The 23,439-nt window shown below is 48.4% G+C and overlaps 1 protein-coding gene across 1 annotated transcript in view; it reads right to left on the reverse strand.

The window, feature by feature from the left end:
* Positions 1–23,439, reverse strand: part of DIS3L2 (DIS3 like 3'-5' exoribonuclease 2) — a 328,420-nt gene that overhangs the window by 113,350 nt on the left and 191,631 nt on the right. Inside the window, exon 10 of the mRNA XM_029932868.1 lies at positions 17,863–17,942. Coding sequence (XP_029788728.1) covers positions 17,863–17,942 — 80 coding nt within the window. The remainder of the gene's footprint in view (positions 1–17,862; positions 17,943–23,439) is intronic.

Here is a 23,439-nt window from a genome sequence, read left to right on the forward strand (position 1 = left end):
GAGAGTACTGAATACTGAAAACGAACCATGGACTGAAGGGGGAGGGAGGGAGGGGATGATGGTGGGGAGAAGCACTGGGTGTTATATGGAAATCAATTTGACAATAAACTATTATAAAAAAAAAGGCCAAAAAAACCCCACACAATTTTTATGTTTTATAGGTGAAGACATTCAGGCTCGGAAAGGTGAGATGACTTGCCCAATGTTGCACGCTAAAGGGCAGAGCGTGGATTAGAACGCCCTTGGACTCTGATATCAATGTGCTTAAGTATCCCGTCCCTAGGCCCAGCCTTTTCCTTTCTTTGACTTTCTGTTTCACGGCAGCTCTACTGAGATGGAATTTACATACGACACCATTCACGCATCTAAAGTGTACAGTTCAACGGTTTTTACTGTATGTACAGTTGTGTGACCATGATGCAGTCACTTTGAGACTATTTCATCATTCCCAAAAGAAACTGCCTGTTTTCAGTTACTTCCTATCTCTCCCCAAACTTCTAGCCCTTGGCACCCCCAATCTACCCTGTCTCTGTGCCTATTCTCGACCTCTGATATAAATGGAATGGTATGTGGTCCTTTGTGATTGTCTTCTTCCACCTGGCCATGCTTTCCAGGTCTTTCCGTGTCGTAGCAGGTGCCAAAACTTCATTTCTTTTTATGACTGAATACAATTCCACTGTATGGAAATACCACGTTTGTTTACTATTCATGAGTTGACAGAGATTGGGTTGTTTCTACATTTTTTGTATGCCCCCTCGCTTCTTAAAATAAACTTTTTACTGAGGTATAAAATACATAAACTAGACAAACCGTAAGCATACAGCTCAATCAATTTTTACAAGGTGAGTACACTTAGGAGATCACTCCTCAGTTCAAAAAACAGAACATAACCAGAATTCCAGAAGCTTCTAGATATTTGGGTTGTCTTCAGTGTTTCACTGCCATGAATAATGCTTCCATGAGTATTCTTGCCCATATGTAGTCATCTCTGTTGAGTATACTGCTGGCTCATAAGTGTAAATCTATTGAATTCTGTTACATATTATACAACTGTTTTCCAAAGTGGTTGCACCAACCCACTCCTGCTCAGTGTAGGAGAGTTCTAATTCCTTTACATCCCCACTAACGTTTGACATCGTCATCTTAAAAAAAAAAAATTAGGTATTCTGGTAAGGACATAGTAGTAACTCACTGTGATTTGAATTTCCATTTTCCCTGTGGACTATTGATATTAAGCACTTTTGAGGTGTTTTTGACCACTGGCTATCTATCTGTTTTATGAAATGCCTGTGGAACTATTTACATATTGTCCATAGGAGGCCTTTGCTGGCTGTATGTTAGTACAAATGCCTTCTCCTCTGTGGCTTGCCTTTGCATGATTTTAATGGTGTCTTTTGATAAACAGAACTTCTTAAATTTAATGAAAGCCAATTTATTACCCTCTTCCTTTAAGGGTAATGTTTTCTGTGTCCCACTCAAGTAATCTGTTTATCCCAGGGTCACGAGGTTATCCTTCTATCTTATCTTCTAGAAGAGTACTTTTTACCTGCTTTTTATGAAGCACGTGGAGTTGATTTTTACACAAAGTGTGATGCAGGAGTCAAATTTCACTTTTTTTCTATGGATTTTTTTCAATGGATCCACCATATTGATAAAACCATCCTTTCTTCACTAGACTGCAGGGACACCTTTGTTGAAAACTAGGTGATCATACGCGTATGGATCTGTTTCCGGATTCTTGATTCGGTTTCTACCTCGACTTCTGAATAGGAACTGGATGTTTGTTATTTCTGTGTACTCTCACTAAAATTCCATCTCAACGTTAATGTTTCCATTTTATATTAATAATCGTTTTTACTGAGCACTTACTTTTTGTCTGGCACAGTTCTAATCGCCAGGGATGATCTGATTTAATCTTCCCAGCAATTTTAATCTAGGCATTATTATCTGCATCTTATAGACTGGGAAATGTGAGGTGTGTTCCTCGGGAATATGGACTGTGTCTCTTCCCATTTTCTTGTCATACCATCTACTTGTGTGGAAAAGCATCAGGAGCACAAGCAACCTTAGGCAGTTACTGCTAATATCTTTAAAGTGAGGTTGTGTTTTTGCAACAACAGGCATAAATGGAGCTTTGTTCTTTTCTCTTTTCATAGACTCGGAATTTTGGAACTGGAAGACACCTGAAACACCGTCTAGTCCAAAGACCCATATAGCTGAGGAAGGAGAATTTCGGAGAAACCACAGACATGCCCGAACGTACATGGTGCATTAGAGGCAAAGACGAGACAGGAGCCCAGCTCCCCTGCTCCTATTCCAGTGCTCTCTCTGGTGTCCCCCAACTGCCTCTCATCATGCAGTGTGTTGGATCATGGAGACTCCTGGACTGGCTTCCAAGTTTGCCGTGGTGCCAGATACTTGAGGATGCCTGACTGGTGGGTGCCAGATTATCTTGGCTTTAACAAGCAAGGAAACTGGAACCAATCAACAGAGCTGGAAGCAGATGAGCCGGCCGCAGTCCAAATTTGGCTTAACAAGGTGCACTGACACATCCATGAAAAAAGAGAATTTCCAAAGCCCAGACCCCACAGAAATCCGGCTAGCAAGATTTGAATGGAACATAGGAATAAGACTTAGAGGGGTGGAGCTATCTGTCCACTTAATCTTTCCACTTAGATTCTGTGTCCTCAAAACAGGAACGCATTGGCAAGCATCCCAGAAGCCCACTTCCATGCCAGAGGCCTCGCACGATTATTCAGTCACTTGGATTTTTTGAGTCAAGGTATGATTCAGTAAAAAATGATCATACAACATGGAAAGTTAAAATTATGCACTCAGCAATACCCCGGATGAGTGGAGAAGACATGTACATCTTCATGAATTGACAGTTCTACAGAATTTTCCGTTTCTCTTCCCAAGTTCACGATCAAAGGCCATACTATGAAAATAGGGGTTGTGTCTGAGATCAAGAACTTGGATTACCTGGGATTTGCCTGAGGTCAGGATGCCCTCTGACATGAGAGACTGCGAGAGGAAAAAGATCAGTGTTTCAAAACCGAGATTAGAAATGACTTCACAGCAAAGAGGAGCGTAGGAAGACCAGCACTGGAAATGCTGGGCAAGATGAAGATGTCAGAGACACACCCAGGAATGTGGCCAAGGAGACGGGTGCCCTGAAGTGGAATTTTCTGCTTTTCCAAAATTTATGGAAAAGTTATCAGGGGTTCTCTTCTAGAACACAAGGAACAGATTTTAAACAGAGGAGTGTTTTGTTTTGTTTTTGTTTTTCTGGTTAAATTAAATGGTGCCTGTGGATCTTCTTTTTCAGCTCTAGGTGTTGTTTCCAGCTAACGGATTAAATTTTCCTAATGAAATCTGAGTTGCTCATTCAGTATGGCGCTCGGTATCCAGGAAGGACGGCCCTTGGAACATGGCCGTGGACGATCCAGGTAGAAGCATAATGGGTGTGGTAAGAGAAGGGGGCAGGGGCAGGCCTGAATCCAGGGGTTTAAAGTGTTCTGTCGGAGATGAAGTCAGATTCCGAAAGGTTAAGAAAGGCCGAAATAGGTACAGGCTGCAAGAGTTTCAGCGACAAAGCTGAGAAAGACAATTTGAGGCGAGATGAGTGGCGGGAGGAATGGTCCGGTACCGGGAGCGCAGACCTGTGCCGGCCACCTCCCCGGGGCCTCAGGAGAAGATACGGGACTTGTGTCTCTGTGCGTACGTCTGACTGCCTGGGCCTCCTGTGCCGGAGGGTAGTGATGGCAGGGTAGTGATGGAGCTGCGGCAGGTTATACAGCAAAAAGCTGCGGTGTCCTCCCCACCGTGCCTGAAGTAAGGCTCTGCTTGTGAAGCTCATTCCCCACCCAATGACCTAAGTGACAGGAGACTCGGATCCTTGCTGATGGGGTGTGTGTGTGTGTGTGTGTGTGTGTGTGTGTGTGTGTGTTGCGAGAGCATGGAGTAAAGAGGGGTCCAGCCAGAGCTACGGATTGCGAGGCAAGGTAAAAATTCCTGTGCGGAGCACAGTGTGACGTAAGGCTTCAGTCCTCAGGGTTGGGTGCTGTGGGCGCGGCTGGAGAAGCAGCGGACGAGGTCTCCCACCAGATGGCCCGCTCTGGCCCCCAGGACGACGCAGCTGCGCTGCACGGAGAAGACAGGCCTCAGGCTGGGGCTTGCAGAGCAGGGCCTGGCATGTTCTTCCCTAGAGGGAGTGGACATCCCCAATGATGCCATTCACGGGAAGGGGCGCGTCCTCGGATGGGAAATGCAGGAAGAAAGAAGTGAGCCCAAGGCCTCTTTCTAGAACTTCTTCGGTGGAGACTTTTGAAGGGCAGATGTTGAGGTGTGCGTGCCTGGACCGTGCTCACAGTGTGGGGACGGGTGGGGACCCAGGTGTGCGTGGATCTGGGAGCCGGGCAGAGCAAGCCCCTTCCGGATGCTCTGTGTTACTCTCTGCCGGTCCTTCCTCTCGCTGTCTTTCGAACCTTCAGGAAACTCCTACTGAAAAGTGAAAGTCTAGTTTCAGTTGTACTTGAGGTGCTAAGCAAAGGGTTATGGGGACCATACTTGAAGCAAAGTGGCAACGAGTTCTGTCAGCTCTTCAAGTCAGCCCGCAGAGGGAATGGTGATTAGGAATACGGAAGGGGGCCTCCAAGGGCCGTCTCCCCCCCTGGGAATCCTTCCCTGCTGCTAACCTTTGCATCTCTGAGGTTCTTTTATGAGACAAGGCAGTTTCCTTTTGGCTGGTCCCTCGGTTAGTAAAGGCTTTCAGGCAATTCTTGGCTCTCCGGTGGGCAGTCTGTAGGTCAGTAAGGCCAGAGTTCAGAGTGAGGGAGCTCGAGATGGCATGAGGAAAGTAGTCAGGGTAGAAACCTTTAACTGCTATGGAAGGGAGCATTTTGTACTCTGTGTGGAAGGTAAGGAAACTCAGCCTTGCAGAGGTAGGCAACTCACTATTCCATCGAGCATGAATAGGAAGCATAACATCAGGTGTATTCTGATTTACGGCGCTCATCTGGCCACGGATCTGAGAAGGTACTGAAAATGTTCTTATGTATTGTATTTTTAAGTGAAAAGTGCTTCTGTATTTATTTCTCATTTAATTGCACTGTAATCCAAGAAATGATGTGTGTGATACCAATGACTTTAAAAAACATGTTAAACTGCTTAACACGAAGTCATTATTCATGTTTTCTGTGGGCTTGAGAGCAATGTGTGATCCTATTCGTAGGTACGATATTCGAGATATGGTCATTAGGGCTAGCCTGTTCACTGTGCTATTTGAATTTTCTATAGTTTGAATGAATTTCTGGTGTTTGAACTATTATTTCCTGGGAAAGGTCTATTAAATTAACTCACTATGAAGATGAATTTGTCAATTTCTTCTGGTAATTCTGTCAACTGTTATTTTACGTATTTTGAAGCTCTATTATTTAGTAATATATATTTATACATATTTTCGCAATGAAGCGACTCTTCTAATCATTTAGTGACTCTCTTTACATTTAGTAACGTTTTCTATCTGAAAATCTATTTACCAAATATTAATAAAAAACACTACCTCTTTTTAAAAATAATTTATTTGTTGTTATTATTTTTTAATGCTTATTTTTGAGAGAGAGAGACAGAGCATGAGCAGGGGAGGGTCAGAGAGGGAGACACAGAATCCGAAGCAGCCTCCAGGCTCCAAGCTGTCAGCACAGAGCCCGATGCGGAGCCTCAACTCAAACCCGGAATGGTGAGATCATAACCTGAGTCAAAGCTGGACACTCAACCGACTGAGCCACCCGAGTGTCACCCAGCTCTCTTCTGCTTAGGATGTCACTGGTATCACTTTTCTCACCTTTTTACATTTAATCTTTGTGACTTCGTGGTGATTTACCCAGTCGTCTTTGCTTTTTAACTATGGAGCGAAATTTGATGCGCTTGTTAATTTGACAACTTCTTATGTGCATTTCATTGGTCTTGCTTCTGTTTTTTTCCCTCTTATCATGTCTTCTTTTAGATTGAAGTGTTTTTGTTTTTCTCATTCCATTGCCTCTTTCTACTGGTTCGGAAGTTATTGACTGTATTTTCGCTATTATTTAAAAGATACTTGAAATGTTTATGGAACATGAACACTATAAATACAGTAGATATGATATATAAAATATAAAATAATAGAGAAGCTGAGTATTAAAAATCATGTTTCAAACATATGTAATGCTGTTCCAAAGTTAAATCCTAACATGCCAATTTTTTTCAAATATTAATGGCTTTTGGAAAAAGGCCCTTGGCTTGACAATTAATAGCACTCTAATACTGGAAAAATGAAAATAGGATCTAATAGCCATGTTTGATATTTTGTGTCTATTTTTTTTAAGATTTCCACTTTGGCATGGCCAAAAGTAGAAAAAGGAACTTCTCTTCTTCAAGCAAATGGACTCTGGTTTTCATGATGACGTGCATGAAAGGCAGGGCAGTCTGGCTATTTGTTTGGTGTGTGTCTTAGAGGGGTCGGGGGGCGGGGCGTCTACTGTTACAAGGAACAGACAATCCTCCCGTCCGGGTCCGTGCTCGTACCCACAGTATGTGCTCCTAGAGAAGTCATCCTACATGGCCCCTTGGTTTAAAACATTTGTGAAGATCATCTTTTATAGGTTCTCCTTTTCTAATACAAAGCTATAAAATTTTCCTCTAAAAATGCTAACATTGCTTTAGCTGCACCTTTGCATGTTTCATGACTTTTAGAGTCATGAGACATAAACTTATGTTTACTAGAATTTTCTCTTTGACAAATCTTTAAGGCTTTGGTTAAGGGCTAATATATCCAGGAAGCATATGCTTTCTTTACATGTTTTATTTATTTGGAAGAGAGTGCAAGTTGGGGAGAACGGAGAGAGAGGCACAGCAGATCTGAAGCGGGCTCTGTGCTGATGGCGGTGAGCCTGATGTGGGGCTGGAACGTGTGAACTGCAAGATGGTGACCTGAGTTGAAGTCGGACACTCAGTCGACGGAGCCACCCAGGCTTGTGATTCTGTCTGGCTTCTAGCAGCGCTGTCTCCCTGGTGCCATGCTAAACTAACTGGCCTGGGACTTTATGGACCACGCAGATAGTGTTAATTCAGGCCTTGAGCAAAGTGGCTGGGCCACAGGCACCAGAAGATACCATTAAGCTAGCTACTTTGGCACACAAATCCCTCTTTGGTTATGTGCTCTCAGCCGGCTTAGCCATTCATTTTTAATAGATGTGTTGTTTTAAAGAGTTTTAACGAAGAAGGGTCTTTCAGGCTATCCATTCTACAATATGACTAGAAGTGTAAGTGATGTGCAAATATCGTGTGTAAAAAGTGTGTGTGCATTTTTCTGTAAAGAGAGTCTTTTGCTATCATGAGATGCTTAAAGGCATCTGTGACCCTAAAGAGATCAAAATCACTGATATGTTCTATTTCAGCCTCACGCAAACGAAAATAGCAGACTTTATCTGATGTTTCACAGATCTCAGAGCAAGAGGAAATTCTGCAGATAAATCATTTCACTTTCAAAATGTCACCTGATTTCTACGTTCTGGTAGTATCTTAGTGTTATCTCCATATACATGGAAACTTGTGAATGTTCCCAAGAGAGTGAAATTAAAAACAAACTTATTTCCCATTTCTTATGTCTCAGCATACCATTAAGACTTAACTGATATCAACTTTCTATTTCTCCAAATTGATGGAAGAACAGATTGTTACTGCAGATGCCTTTAAAAACTTTTTTAATGTTTATTTATTATTGTGAGAGAGAGAGTGAGAGAGCGAGCATGAGCAGGGGAGGGACAGAGAGAGAGGGAGACACAGAATCTGAAGTAGGGTCTAGGCTCTGAGCTGTCAGCACAGAGCCCAACGTGGGGCTCAAACTCACAGACTGTGAGATCATGAGCCAAAGTCGGATGCTTAACTGACTGAGCCATCCAGATACCCCAAAAAGCCTTTTCTTAACTAGAAAGTCTGTTCGCCAATAGAATTAAAGAAAAAAATTCTGGCTTTTGTATCACAAGCGTTATTTCCTGTTTACTTGTTTACACATGTTAAGATCCATTGACGAAGTACTCAATTTCGAAGTAGCCAGGATCAGACAGGAGAGAGATGGAGAGAGATGACAAAATAACACCAGGAAACAAGTTGCCACGGAAGTCTGCAGGTACGCCCTGAGACGCAGCGTCGGCCATGCAGGAGACTCACACAGGAGAAGATGGGGAAGCGAGCCTCTCAGATGCCAACTCCCAGAGCTCGAGGAACAAATGTCACAAACACAAGATGCAATTCAGCGATATCACAGCACTGAGACGTGAGGAGATGGACCGAAAGACCCGATGTGATGGGGAAAAGGTTCACCCAATTCCAAAGAAACAGCCTTGTTTTAAGAGAGCATGTAGGCTGGCTTATATGTCAGCACAGAAGCCCATGGGCAGCCCACGGACCTAAGGGCAGGTGCAGACTGAAAATAAAAAGGGCAAGGCCACAAATAGAAGAAGAATACGGAAAGATACAAGAGGTTGCCCGCTTAGATTGACTAGACCGGATATAGGGAACTGTGCACTGTCCTCTGCATATAGAGGTACCCAAGTGAAGTCCCGCCCTTAGGAAACAAGCAGAAAGGGGAGCTAAATCCAGAGACGCTGATGGTTATGGCTACACGAAAGACATGAAGAAAATATGCTAATTGGATAGGACTAATTCATTCTGCCAGAAGAAAGAAAAGAAAGAAAGGTTTTATCTTGCTGTTTGAAGTCCGACACAGAAGTAGACAGGGAGGCCGGGCATTCTGGGCAGAGGGCGGAGGGCAGGCCCGGAGGCAGTGGTGATGCAGAGCCAGGAGTGGCTGTCATCGCTAGGGTGTGTGCGTGCATGCATGTTGTGTGTGCGCGCGCATGTGCGTGAGGGGTACATGCATGTTGGGAGGTGGGGAAGGTGGGAGAGGAGGTGCTCGCGACTGATCTTAAAGAATTTGGGTAACGAAGCTCTACCAGAAACAGTGAGGACTATGCCCATAGGTACATGAGATTTTCAAGCAGGAAAGCAATCTGATCAGGTTCTGTGTGTACATAAAGAAAAGAGAACTGGGTGGAAGGTGGAAGGAAGGCTGGGAGAAGGGAAGGAAAGTACTGAGAAGGCTCTGACAACAGTGCTGAGAAGAAGGGGAATCAAGCGGGATTCCGGGATTCCTTCAAATAAGAAGGTTGACCAGATGGCAGACGATGTTTTTATAAAAGGAGGGGACAGAGAAGAAACAGGCTCGGAGTGGAAGCAAGGTCCCCGCGGCCTTTTCCTGGTGCCTGTCATGCTCTCCCTCCCAGCAAACCCCCACATTCGGACCACCGCCACTTCCCCCTCCCCTGGGGGCTGAGGATTACGGAAGAAAATCACTGGACCTGGTAGTGTTCCAACTCAGCATTCCTCACGGGTGTTCCCCAACGCTCGGTGCGAGGCGATGCCCGTCAGCTCCCTCCCGCCCCCTTACCCAGTCCCCGCACAGCCCCCCCCAGCCCCTTCCCTGCACACCCCTGGCCCTCAGCAGGAGTTCCACTTCCTCTCCCAGGTAAGAGGGACCTTATCAGGTGTAAATGGGCAAGTGCCTTGGTGTTCTGATCTCGAAGCAAGAGGCGGCGTTCACCATCCGTGTCTTGGCCTCACTTTGCACTTACACTCTGAGGCACGCCCACCTTCTTCTTCAAGGCCTTGGAAAATAATCAACTCCTCTTTTTCCTATATTTTCCATTTTTCCTTCTCCAAAGTCTCCAGTCTCCCAAAACAGGAGAGAACAGGTTAAAAATCAATTCCATCTTAGAAACAAAGAAAAAGCCTCCCCTGACACTGCCTCCCTGCCTCTGGAACCTTTTGCAGGCGAGGCTCCCCGAGAAAGCCGTCTCCATTCCTGTTTTCTGCTCTGTCCTCCACCACCCCCGCCTGGAAGCACCGACGGTAGTCCCACCAAGGCCATCAACAGTATCCCACGTGCCACGCCCAAAGACGGTCAGGGTTCTCTTCATCCTTTCCTGCATCCGCCATTTTGCCTGCTCCGCCTGTCTCCTCTCTCTTCCTCGTTCGCCTCCAATCCCCACAGCCTCACCCCGGGGATTATTCCTCTGGGCCCCTCTCCCAGGGCTCAGGCCGGTCTTCCTCTCAGTCTGACCTCTCCTGGGTCACCAGTGTGTCCAGGCCCACACATGGAAGGCGCCCAGACCCCATCTCCAGCCTCCCTCCTGTTCCTTGTTCCCTGGCGTGTCTGCCTGGATGTCTCCCTCAGACTGCAGACCCAACCCGTGCGGACTGGAATGCACTGTCTTCCCCCCCAAAACCAGCCCTCCTCAATATTTCCTATGGAAGGCCATTACCTTCCACCCAGAGCCCATGCCCAAGCCAGAAGCTCAGATGACATTCTAGATTCTTCTCTTCCAATATCCAAAGTTTATTAACTCACCCATTCATTCACTCAACAAACATCTGCATGTGTGCCAACCATGTAGCCCGCAGCGCTCTCGGCGCTGAGGGGTCAACAGTGGACAGAATGATGTCCTTGCTCTCATAAAGACTTCCATCCAGTGGCAGAGAGCCACACAGGCGTCTTAAAGAAGATCAAGAAGGTGGAGGTGTAGACAAGACTGGTGACAGGGGTGGTCAGGAAGTGCCTCCCTACGATGACATTTGAGCAGAACCTAAGAGCAGGGAAGGACCTGGAGAAGAGGGATCAGGGACAGAGGGAAGGGTAAGTGCAGAAATGCTGAAGCAGGAGCAGCCTGGCGTGGTTGAGGGACAACAAAGAGGCCACGTGGCTGGAGCGGAGCGAGTAAGAGAGGGACTGTGGGAGCAACGTCAGCGAGTCAGAGTCAGCGGTCGGTCAGAGTGAAGACCGGGTTTGCATCCTTAGGATGACGGAAACCTTGCAGGGAGCGAAGCAGGGCCTCATGGGATGGGCATTTTGTAAGCACTGCCTTGACTTCGACACACGGGAAGGAAAGGGCAGACTTGGGAGACGTGAAGACGCTCCTGAGGCTGCGCAGACCCCGAGCCCTGCCCTGATCCCCCTTGCTGGCTGATGCCTCCTTCCAGTTGTGGCTGCACAGCGCCCACCGTGGCTGGGCACTCGCCACCCCTTACCTAGACCATGGTAACGCCACTGCTCTAACCCAGCCTCTGCAGCGCTGCCAGAGGGATCTCTCCAACCTACAAGTTGGATCCTGACCCTCTCCTGCTTAAGACACTTTGCTCACCTCTGCCCTCGGGACCAAAATCCTTCCCAGAGCCTGCATGCCCCTTTCCCGACTGCCTCACAGCCTCCTCCCGCCCCCCCCCCCGTGTTTCGGCCACAACGACTTCCTGGTGCCTTTCAAGACCAAAGTCTTTGTGCCTCAGAGCCTCCACACACTCCGTTCCCTTGGCCTGAAATGTTCTTTCTCCCCACTCTTCGTCTGGCTCACCCCTGTTTACTCTCAAGTCTAGGTTAAAATGTTACTGTCTGTCCCCCACCCCGCTCCCACGTCAAAACTATGGATCCTTCCCACATTTGCTTATTTGATTTTACTTGCTATTAACCTAGAGAGGACAGGAAGCTGGTCAGGTGTTTTCCGCTATTGTACATCTAACACAGAGCGTGAAGCATGGTCCTTGATCTTGTTTCTTGAATGAATAGAGGCTGTTGCTCTCCGTGGCAGAATGCTGTCTTCTCCACAAAATCTAAACTTTCCAGCAGGGCTTGCAAACAAATTCATGGTCTCCTCCCTGCTTTATCTGCACGATCACCCACCTGAACCTCACGCGCCCAGCATTCCCACTCTGTGCAGCTCCCCCTAGAACACCATGCGTCTGTCACCTGGGGCTTTGCATACACTCTTTCCTCTGCCGCCAAGGCCCTTCCCCTCGAGTGCCTGCAAACTCCCGCACAGATTCAGCGAGCGCCAGCTCTGGCATCTGTGGCAGTGAACGGTGGGCAGACAGACAGAAGCAAGATTAGTAAATCAACAGGGGGTGATGAGTGGTGTGGAAAGAGGTCAAGTAAGAAAGGGGAGCGGGTGGGGGGGGCGTGAGAGGCAGCAAGGCACGGAGGGCCTTACTGAGAAAGCGACCAGGCGGATCTCGAGTCAGCCACACACCTCTCCTGGGAAACAGGGCTGCGGCCCAGAGGGACCGCAAGTGCAAGGACCAGGAGCGTGGGCTGACGGGATGGTCTGGAAGCTCTGTGGACTCTCAGGAGGAGACCGGCAGAGAAAGAAAATTGAACCAAGAGCAAGCAGGGCCCTCTGAGTCCAGGGGAGAGAGGGCTTCGAGAAGGAAGAGCAAAGAGCTGCACAGACATTGGGTGGCCTGAGGTAGGGACAACCTGTTTCGTTGAACCTCCTGAAGCCATGTTGCAAAGGGAATAAGGGACAAATGGGAAGTGAGGAAGCAGCAGCAGCCGGCTCAGATGACTCTTTCTAGATGGACACGCGCTGGCGAAAGTTCTGGAGGTGGAGCAGAGCCTAGGAAAAGTTTTGTAGGGTGAAGGAGACTAAAGTTCACAGAGAGGAGGAAGCCAGACCAAAGAGATGTGGGAAGAACTGGGGTGAGTGACTGGTGGGCTGAGATGTGCCCAGAGGGGAAGAGAGCCTAGGAGGGCAGGGGGGGGGGGGTTCGGTGGGGTCTGGCCTGGTTGCTAGGATTCACCTGGACGCCCGCGCACGAGCTCCAGGCCTTCCGTGTGCTCTGTTCCTTCCCAGAGGCAGAGCCCGAGACGTCCTGTCGGCAGTCTGCTGTCTAAAATGACCCCCACCCAGTCTCCTGGTCAGGTTCTCTGGCCTAAGCCTGGATTACAGGGCGACAGTCTCTCCAGCTCCTGCATCCGCCCTGCCTCCGAAGGCGTTTGTCCTAACAAGAAACTCCCAGCAGCTGACAGATACACCACACGGGGAAGTTACGAAATTCTCACAGGCTTTGCTTCTAGTCTCTCATTCCTATGCCCTTACTGAGACACAGGTCTCTGGTCCTTCCTCCTCAGAGAAGGGAAAACCCTGCAACCAGGGAGGCAACGGAGGCAAACCCGGCCGGAAGGCTGGCGCCCCCTACAGCAAAGTAGGTAACCTGCATCCCTGAGCTCCAGGCTGGATGACGTGTGTTTATCTGAGCATTTTCTTACACCTGGACAGGAGGTCGGATCCTGCTTTCTTTGAGTCAGGCGGCTGCACGCTGTGGGGACGGGAAATGTGAGCGGGTGACTGAATAGTAGGGTGTGCTCCTTAGGGGAGGGATTTCATGGTTCAGAGATGAAAGCAGCAAGGAAGAGACAGGCGCAGGGATGTGACCGTGGGTATCCAGCCCAGGCATTCCTGCCACACTTCTGCGGAGTTGTGGTTAAGGTGTAAACTCCCTAGAAAGCCTCAAGGAGGTTTGTTTGTTTCTTCTTATTCATTTGTCCACTCACTCATTCCCCTAGTGGTTTCGGTTTACTGAGACTTGTGCAACTATTGCCCATCTAATTTCGGAACATTTTCGTCACCCCATAAGGAACCCCCAAATCCGTTAGCAATTGTTCCCCAGTCCCCCCTCTCCCCAGCCCAAATCATTTCTAAGGCCTGCCTAGGATAATCCTGCCACCTCCAAAGGCAGAGTACTCGTTAGAGGATAAAACACTGGAAAAACCAGCTGTGAGAGCGGCAGTGACCATGAGCCCTCTGCAGGGTCTGGTGGGAGCCTGAATCCGCTAAGCTGAGTAAAGGTCCTGCCCAGCAATGTCCTCTCAGGACTAAAGAGCAGCAAGAAGGCTTGTCCAACTGCAGGGAATGGGCGCCTGTTACTCTGGACTTGGGTCAACCCAGTAAGGAGAGCAGCCAGGGGGAGTCACCGTGTCCTGGCAGCCATGGAGAAGCCTGGATACAGCCTGCCGCAGACCTCAGACCTCATCAAGGCAGAAGTGCCTCCATGACCTGGGAAACGGGCTCAAACTTTAAATGCTACAGCACATGGAAGAATATATACCTGTATGTACCCCACGCCCTCTGAAAATGGTGCCTAGCTGAGAAGCCGTGACGCAGATAAACATGACAGCTGCTGTCTATGCCTCGGGCGTGGTCACATGACAGACAAGACTTGTTCTGTGGACTCCGACGGGTCCAGAAGGGACCAAAGGAAAGAAAACTGCAGGAAGACGGCAGTATTTCAGATCATTACCGGAAAGGATTTCCTGATAGTCGTGCAACTTTAAGGCCAAATGGGCTGCCTGAAAGGTAGAAGGTTAGAATGTGATCTGGATATTCAATAAGTGGATGCTGTGGAGGTAATGGGAAAAACAGAGGGTGATGTGACAGCTGTGGCATTCCCGCACTTGAGTGGTGAGGTCAGCTGGGAGGTGTGTTGCAAGCGATCTGTTACAGTAATAGAACGGGGAGGGTGTGATTTGCTGTCTTTAGATTCTGGGTTATCATTATGACGCCGCTCTTATTCACTGGTGTTATTCAGTATTTTCTTGAGCAGAAGGGAGTTGCTCCGCGTTAGAGTTAGTGGGCTGGGTGACGCCCATGGGAATGTTCCACTCAAGTGTATTTACAGGCTCCAGGGGCGGGGCATTTGCAGGCTAGATGACTGGAGAGGCCCTTCCAGAGCGGAGATTCCTCGAGGGTAGGGGGCACCCTCTCGTCAGCCTAACAGTCCCTCCGACATCCCGGAGAGGAGAGCGGGCGTCACTGCCTTCCGCAGACGTTGTCCACAGAGTGGAGGCTCAAGGTCTCGAACCTGTAGGAGATCCTGGCAACAAGACCAGGGGGGACATCCCAACTCAACAGAATGGGACAGTGAGGACTAAAGTGAGTGATGCCTGCCAGTATGTTTCATTGGCACAGAGCGGTCATTCAGAGATTTCACAGGACCAAAGGAAAGTCTGACCTCTATACTTTCCTTAAAGAAAAATGGTTAGGGATGATGTAAACATGGCCAGAAAACATTATTTGCTTCTTGAAACATTAAACATTTTTTTCCTCTAAGCAAAAACTGACATGAACTGGTAACTAACGGAACCTGAACTCAGCCAACCTCGCCCCAATCCAAACTGGAATTGACTTCCACTTTTCATCTCCCTGGATAAATAGCTTTGGCAGAAACTGTTGTCACCAAGGCCAACTGTAGAAGGGCCACCATAAAAACACTTGACTGACCAACCCTGGCCTTTTCAGAGTCTTCTCTGACTCCTTTTCCATGTCCTTTTTCTGCTGCTCTGCCAAATGCCCAGATGCTAATTGCTCCTCTGGAATGTGAGAATAACCAAGCAGATGGAAGGTATCTGGTCACCTGGTGCAGTGCGCTACTGGGCAGCCTGTGATTTCTGGCACCTCATAATTTTTTTTATGACAAAATTTTTTTCATTATAAAACTATTATTACCACATTATAAAAATTTGGAAACCAGAGAAAAGACAAAAAAACACTTATGATCCCATTATCCTAAAAAACTGCTGCTTGCACTTTGGTGTGTTGCCTACTTTGCTTCAGGGCTCTCTGTGCACACGGTTATACGGACGGCATACATTCGGCTTATTTGTACCCCACCTCTCTGGAGAAGACGTGCAGCAGCTTTCTCCCCAACCAGCTCTCCTCCTGCTGTCCTGGTTCCTAACTTGTAAATTCCATCTCCCCGTCATCCAGATTGAAACTTCTGTTCCATCTCAGATTCCTTTCCCTCAACCCCAACATCCATTCCCATGGATTCTTCTTCTGTCACTTCTCCTTTCTCACACCTGCCCTCCCCACCCTCCTTCCTACTGCCACCAACTCCAGTCCAATTTATCATCTATTTCCCCAAGTGATTCCGACGCTTCTCGGCCTCTACTTCCTCTCCTCTGTCTTCATCTTGTGCCGTTGAATTACTTTCCTTATTCTGACTGCTCTCCATGAACAAGAGACTGAAAACAATTGGTTTTCAGTTGTCTGACAAAGAGCACTCTTTGGTTGGAAATTTACAAATGCGTACAATTTGTCCCCAATCCACTTTTCCTGCCCTACCTTCTCCCACTTCCCCACATGAAACCTGTGCTGGTAATCGGCTCCCCTGACAGGAGACGTAGGCAGTAGTTTGTGGAGCGAATGGGGCACGTGCTGCTCGCTGGTGTCCCTCCAAGGAGAACACCAGCCAGGTCGGCAGAGATGCCCTAACAGGCATTGGACCGAGCCTTCTGCCTTAACGACCATAAAAGTGGACACAATAACGGAAACAACTGTTTTCAAGCATTAGGCTGTGAACCTGGGGAGAAGGGAAGTACAAGAAGTGAGGTCCATTGTCACCTGGCTTCCTGCTTCCTGGGGACACTTTCCACAATGGAGTTCACGGGAGTGGGGATCACAGACAGCAATATGTTCAAGCCTTTGCACTTAGCAAATATTGCTCAGAAGATGAGAAACCAACTCAGGATGTGGTTTTTTTTTTTTTTTTTAAGTAGGCGGCTTACATTCTGGATTTTAAAAATATATAATTGCTCCAAAATTTCTATGGGAGCTTTTCTCTTTTTGTGTTATATCTTCCTTTCAATTTTCTTTAGTTGAAAATGTTGAGCAATCTTGCCTCCAGTTTCAAGGAGGACTCCCACTAAAAGAAGGTAAAAGCATTTTTAGGTAACGATGTTTTCTGTTTCTCCACCTTCCGTCTGCTAATCTCCACTGCGTACACAGTAGAGAAGAGGTCACACACTGGACCTGCGGAGTTAGGCAGTAACAGACCGTATCACACTGGACCTACAGAGTTAGGGAGTAACGGACCGTATCACACTGGACCTATGGAGTTAGGCAGTAATGGACCGTATCACACTGGACCTACAGAGTTAGGCATAATGGACCGTATCACACTGAACCTACGGAGTTAGGCAGTAACGGACTGTATCACACTGGACCTACGGAGTTAGCCATAACGGACCATATCACACTGGACCTACGGAGTTAGCCATAACAGACCGTATCACACTGGACCTACGGAGTTAGGCAGTAATGAACTATATGAAAACCTCCGCAGTGTTTTAGAAGACGAGGCTGCTCAGCCAGCAACACTCTGCAGCAGACTGAAATTACGAGGGTGGATGCCCATCATCAGCAAGCCACCGAAGCCCATGATAGAGCCAAAGCCATATCCAAGAACGACGGAAGCCAAGGCAGCACCCAGACACCATCCTAGAGAGGGCCCGGAAGTAACTAGAGACTAAAACCAGCACATGGCCGGGGAGGGACACTGGAACAGGCCTGACAGGCCTTTTGCCCTTCTCACACTTCTTACACTTCACGCACTTTCCTTTCTGCTCTATGGTAGGTGTCCAAGACCAGTGGCCTCAAATCCCACTCTACCCTGACAGAATGTTTGCAGAGCCCCTACCAGCCGCCGTCCACAATCCGCCAGGAAGATCAACACCCCGGGTGTGGCGCAGGCTTCCCCGGGGCGGGTAGCGAGGGCACCGTCGGACGGCGCTCCTGCTACCTGCTGCTGAGGACGCCTGTGGAGAACACTCCCAAGTCCTCCCAATCTGTTGGTAAATTCAGGTAAAGAACCCAATGCTTCTCCTCGGCAGAGCTTAAGGCCTTTCTTCCCTAACACCAGATCTGGAACCTCCCAAAGGGCCGAGGCCTGGGAGCAGTTCTCCTGCCCTCACTGCCGCCTCCGTGGAGGCCCGGAAGGATCCCGGCCAGAGGACCTTTCTTGTGCTCACCCTCGTCAAAGTCACCCCAGGAACACAATCTGTAGGTCTCGTGCCGTGCAGGCTCGGGGGCAAGTCCAGGAACAAAGCAAACCCGACCTTGTACGTTACACTGCCTGGGAAATACGAGGCGGCCAGACTGGCCACAAAGGCATGCAGACTGCCCGCTACCCAGAAAGGTCTAGAAATTTCCATCCTACCATCAGCAAGTGCCTTGCAGGAGAGGGCATCATCGAGGTCGCGGGCAGTTGATGGGTCAATGGTGAAGATACAGTCTTTCCTGGGAAAGATGGAAGATAATAATTAGCAACGTGACAAATACCAGAGCTGTTACCCCCGTCCTAGAGTTTTAAAGAACAGTTACTTTGCAAATGTGCAAATGTGCAAATGAGCAACTTCCGTCATGGCTCTCTGAGAAGGGGAGACAAGTGGGGGAAGCTATCAAGACTCCAGTGTGGGGAATATAAATGTGGAGGGCTCAGGATACAAAGGAATAATTTCTGTTCCACCACATAAAAGATATACTTCTGGCAAGGTGCCAGATGAAAAGAGAAGCACAGCTACGCCCTGGGAAGTGAGCTCCCTGAAGGCCGCGTTCCAGGGCTATGAACAGAGGCTGCAACACACAAGAGTTTGTTGAATGAATGCACACTTCTTAACAGGAAGACACAGGGAGGTGAACTTAATCCTGGCACCAAAGTAACGGGCTCTAAATTGGGAAGGATCTTGAACTTGAATCATAAGGTAAAGAAGACACTGTTTGTTGTTCCCTTTGTATCCCCCATAAAAGCGAGTGGAAGACTTTATATATACCCTGAGTACTCAGTAAATACTTGCTGAACCGAAAGTAAAACGTCAGACGTGGAGGAGGGAATGTTTTCACCCTCCTTCCTAATGACAACCTAAGAAGCTGAAAGAATGTCCCTCTAGTCAAAAATCAAAAAGAACACTTAGCCTGGTGGGGCCGCAGTTTACTGGTTTACTTCGATTGTTGAAAAGGAAGTTATGTTTCCTAAAAATTAAATGTCTCAGAGTGTTTTGACTTTTATTTCAACGAAGGAATGAGTAACGCCCACTAAAACATTTCGGTGTCAAACTGATACAGGCATATGTGACAGAGTAAAACTTTAGGCCTTCAATTAAAATTTATAAATGTCTTGTTGAAGAGGACCCACGAACTGTTTCTGAGAAAAATCTTAGACTAGCCTGGAAACACTCAAACCAACTCTCCATTACTTTTTTAAAAAAATCTGCTCCTGAACCAGAAACATAAAAGTCTAAATTAAAACAACTCTGAGATGGGCGCCCGCGTGGCTCAGTCGGTTGAGCATCGGGCTTCAGCTCAGGTCATGATCTCAGTTCGTGGGTTCGAGCCCCGCATCAGCCTCTGTCCTGGCAGCTCAGAGCCTGGAGCCTGCTTCCGATTCTGTGTCTCCCTCTTTCTCTGCCCCTCCCCTGCTCATGACCTGTCTCTGTCTCTCAAAATAAATAAATGTTAAAAAAAATTAAAAAAAGAATAAATAAAACAACTCTGAGGCACGGTGGTCAGGAGGGCTTGCTGGGAAGACATAGTACCCGAACATCATCCTAGATCACAGGTCAGCTAACGACAGCCACAGGCCAAAAAGGGCTTGCCACCTGTGTGTGAATGACCTGGGAGATAAGAACGGTTTGCGTGGAACCCAAAAGAATATTATTTCATGACACGGGAAATTACATGAAATTCAAATTTCAGCATTCACAAACGAAGCTTCACGGGAATGTAGCCATGCTTTTTGGACACACGGGCAGAGCTGAGGGGTTGGGACACAGTCGGTATGTTCAAGGTATCTCCCTGGCCCTTAGCAGAACGTCTGCTGACCCCCATTCTGGATCAACGCTCCCCAGTGTGCCAACTGAGTTTTTGTTTTGTTTGTTTAAAGGCCTGCTGATTAAATCAGTTTGGGGAATCCTGGGCCAACTTCCTAATTGCAGGACTTCTTAGAGCCTTCAATATGCTGCTGTCACACAATTCTTGTCACATCTGTGTGATCTGGGCTTTTTTTTTTCTTATCTTTTTTTTTTCTTTTGTGGGAGAACATCTCCCAGATGTGACAGGTGCCTCAGGAGACTGCCCTTTGAGAAGTGATAAACTGGACGCTGCACAGGCCTCCGGTAGAGTCCTTGTCCCAGATGGAGCCTTGTCACCGAGCCTACCCCAAGGGTCATGGCAAGAAGTCAACAGGATGGCTATGCTGTTCACTGCGGGGAAGCTGATGAGAGCCTGGCCCCTTTTATGAGTGCGTCTGAGGGGCGTTTAAACGGGGCAAGGCCCCACTCCTCCCCTACTGAGCTAACGGTCTGTTTGTATCTTACACACACATGAATTTTATGCTTCGAAGTTTCCCCCTTTGCTTGGGCTCCGAGGAAACCCAGCCATCTATGGGGACCTGCCTCAGAAGGCTCTTATTTGTAGTTCACACTTTGCGAACTAAGCTTTATCCTGGCTGAGACTACTTATCTCACTTCTATATTCCTTTGGCCTTGTATCCGATTAAAAAAAATTAACTACATTATATGCATACCTGTTAGTTACCTGAGATAACTTCTTTTTTAAAAAAGCAGGGTCTAAGTTTGCACAGATGTAGATTGAGGGGTTACAACATTTCAGAATCGCCTGGAGGGGGGGCGCCTGAGTGGCTCAGTCGGTTAGGCGTCTGACTTTGGCTCAGGTCATGATCTCATGATTCGTGGGTTCGAGCCCTGTGTCAGGCTCTGTGCGGACTGCTAGCTCAGAGCCTGGAGCCTGTCTTCAGATCCTGTGACTCCTTCTCTCTCTCTGACCTCCCCCTGCTCACGCTCTCTCTCTCTCAAAAATAAATAAAAATGTTAAAAAAAGATCACCTGGAAGAGGACGCTGGAAGAAAAGACCCTTGATATGGGCTGCTAAAAGAACAAACTTCTAGACCGAGTAACGCCTGGCGAGCTCCCCACAAGGATTCGAAACGTAGCAGGGGCCCCACACTTGCTCCCTCACTACGGAAAGTTGGGAGAAGCAAAGGAACAGTGAGTGACCCTGACACACCCCATCCTCGGCGCTGAGAGCCAGCGGTTTAATCTGTGGTCATCGCCACAGTGACAAACGAGCCGTGATGTGGTGCCCGAGGGCTCCTCCTGGTCGCGGGCCACAGGGCCCCGGGCTGGGAGCCGCGGCCTCGCACTTGGGAGCCCAGCCCCCCCCCCCCCCCCCCGGGGGCGGTGCGCCTCACAGCTGTTACACTCTGTTAACATGCCTGGGATTTTACTGGCTCCTTTTCTGGAAGGCTTTGGTCTCACAACCTGCAGGGAGCAGCCCGGCCTGCCAGCTTTCAGAACCTGTGGGACCAAATATTTAAAGAGTTCCGCAACAATGGTTAGAAAGAAGCTAACCCTGACCCATAGGAAATAAAGTGCCAGGTCGGGGAGGGAAAGAATGAGACTCCAGTTCATGAGGCTGCAGAATTCCGATTCAGAGCAACGTTATGTAACCAGAATTTCTGAAGGCACGTGACTGAAGGGCTTAGTAGAACTTTTTAAAGTGACAGAGAACTTCTAAGACTGTCCTCCTCAAAGCCACTGGTCCAGGAAAAGAACACATGAAAAGTAACGAAAAGCCTTTTCTAATCCCTTAAGACCTTGCCCAGAATCCCAGGAAGTAGCAAAGCCAGAGGAAGAATTTCTGTTCTGTCACTCACGTGCTCCTCCTTCGCCCCTGCCTCCCCCTCAAGGCACCAGCACCTGGAGCTGGAGGCGGCTGGCTGGTCTCCCCAGCAACATTGGGTCACCACGCTGTCACTATTCACCTCGCTGGGTTTGGGCCATGGCCCCGACCATGCCACAGAAATTGCTCTCCCTAAGGTCATGGGTCTTGCCACCTCCAAGCATGTGTCTGGTCCAGAGCCTTTATCAGCTCTTTCCTGAGTAAAACAGAAATTCAGCTTAGAATTCAAAGCTTTGCGTGATCAGGCCCCAACCTGTCTTTTTCCGGTTAGTTTGCACAGTCCCGACATGGACCTTACCTGCCAGGCTTCCCTCTGGTCTCTGAGACACTGTGCTGCTCCCGACATGGGACACTCGAGCAGCCAGTCTCCTGAGTCTAAGGCCTCCCTAGCTTTAGAAGGACGGGCTCTGGAGCCATCTTTTTCCAGGGACCTCTGGGGCTCCAGAGAGTGGAGAGGGCTTCTCCTCCGCTGCCTTGCCCACGCCCGCAACCTTGCCCCCCTCCCACGGCCCTGGCCACGGTCCCCAGCCTGCCGGTGGGGACCGAGGGATGGGTCTTGTCGCTGTGACAAGGCTGGGAGCTCCCCTGGTCTGGGTCTGTCTCTCTCTCGCCTCCGGCACACTGAAGGCACGCACACATAATGAACAGTTGATGGATAAGGGACTGAAAAAACGACCAAAGGGCTCTCGTTAGCACTTTTCCATTCCACTCTGCCACTGTGTCTTGGGAAATACATTTAGGATTAGAACTCATGACCTGCTGGCGTGCAACCCTGTGGTCACACCACAGTGTTATTGTTTCCGAGGGTGTCCTTTTCTGTCTTCATCCCGTCTTCTTTTCTCATGAAACAGTGTTTCACAAACTGCGGTTCAGGGACCACGTCCAGACTAACAACGCTCACAGAGGCCCTCCTCTGTCCGTGACTGGGGCGCGTCTCCTTCTAGCAAGCAGTTCTGCTGCAAAGGATCGGGGTCAGTGATGGTGATGAAGTGAAAAGGAACCGGACAATTTTACGCAATAACCTTACGAGGTTAAAGAATAACATTTTTACACCAACACTTTCTTAGGTAAGGTGGCATCAGAGTTTACATAGAAACCAGGAAGTTTCAGGTAAACGATAGCAGGAGAAATAACGACACGGAGTGCCCTGTAGAGAGCCCAGCCAGACGGGCGCTGGGTGGTCCGGTCACGTCAGATGCTCAACTCATGAATCCATGAGCTTCCATTTCAATCTGACTTTCCCTGAGGAAAAGCCGACCTGGAGCATTGTCCACCCTAGGTCTGTCCCCCTTGGTGCAGCAGGTCTGGACCTTTTATTTTTTCCTGATGGCAGCTGTGGAAATGTTAAGACTCCGTCGCACAGCCTTACCGCCACAACAGATGCTAAAAGGTCTGACACAAATCCCAGATTTTTCAGAACAGAAAAAGACTAAGGTCTATTTAAAGCAGAAAGAGACCTTGGTCCATCTGTCCCTCTCTGCCCCACTGGTGATGAAGTGACATAGCTGAGGCCAGAGAGTGAGCAGGAAGAAATGAGGCAATGGCCTGGGCAGGCTCTTTTTACATGATCATCGGCTTTTAATCGAGGGCCCATCGATGGTCTACCGCGAGCTCTAGCAAAATTCCAGACCGAGTGAACGCAGTTAGTAGGCTACCTTCTAAAGGACACAGATAGGATGAGACTGAATCAGAACCAATTGGAAGGGTCTGCCTTGTTCCAGTCACTTGCCCACGGAACCTCGGCATTCTGTGCCTCTTTTTGTACTCCAACAACCACCACTCTGGCGCGGAGGCCATGGGGTACGGCCGGTCGGAACCCTGGGAGCCAGGGACTATCACACGGGCCGGGAAGGCCATGGTTTCAACTCAAAGAATGTGCTAAAAGTCACTTTCTTCCCTTCAGTTTCTATTTTCCAATTTTCAGGAAAGTTGAAAGAATAGTAAAACGAACATCCATATACGTGTCATCAAGATTCATCAAATGTCAACACCTGGTCATATCTGCTTTACTTTCTTCTCTCTCTACACCCCCCCCCCC

This window comes from Suricata suricatta, chromosome 3, assembly GCF_006229205.1.
Source record: "Suricata suricatta isolate VVHF042 chromosome 3, meerkat_22Aug2017_6uvM2_HiC, whole genome shotgun sequence".
NCBI lineage: Eukaryota > Metazoa > Chordata > Mammalia > Carnivora > Herpestidae > Suricata > Suricata suricatta.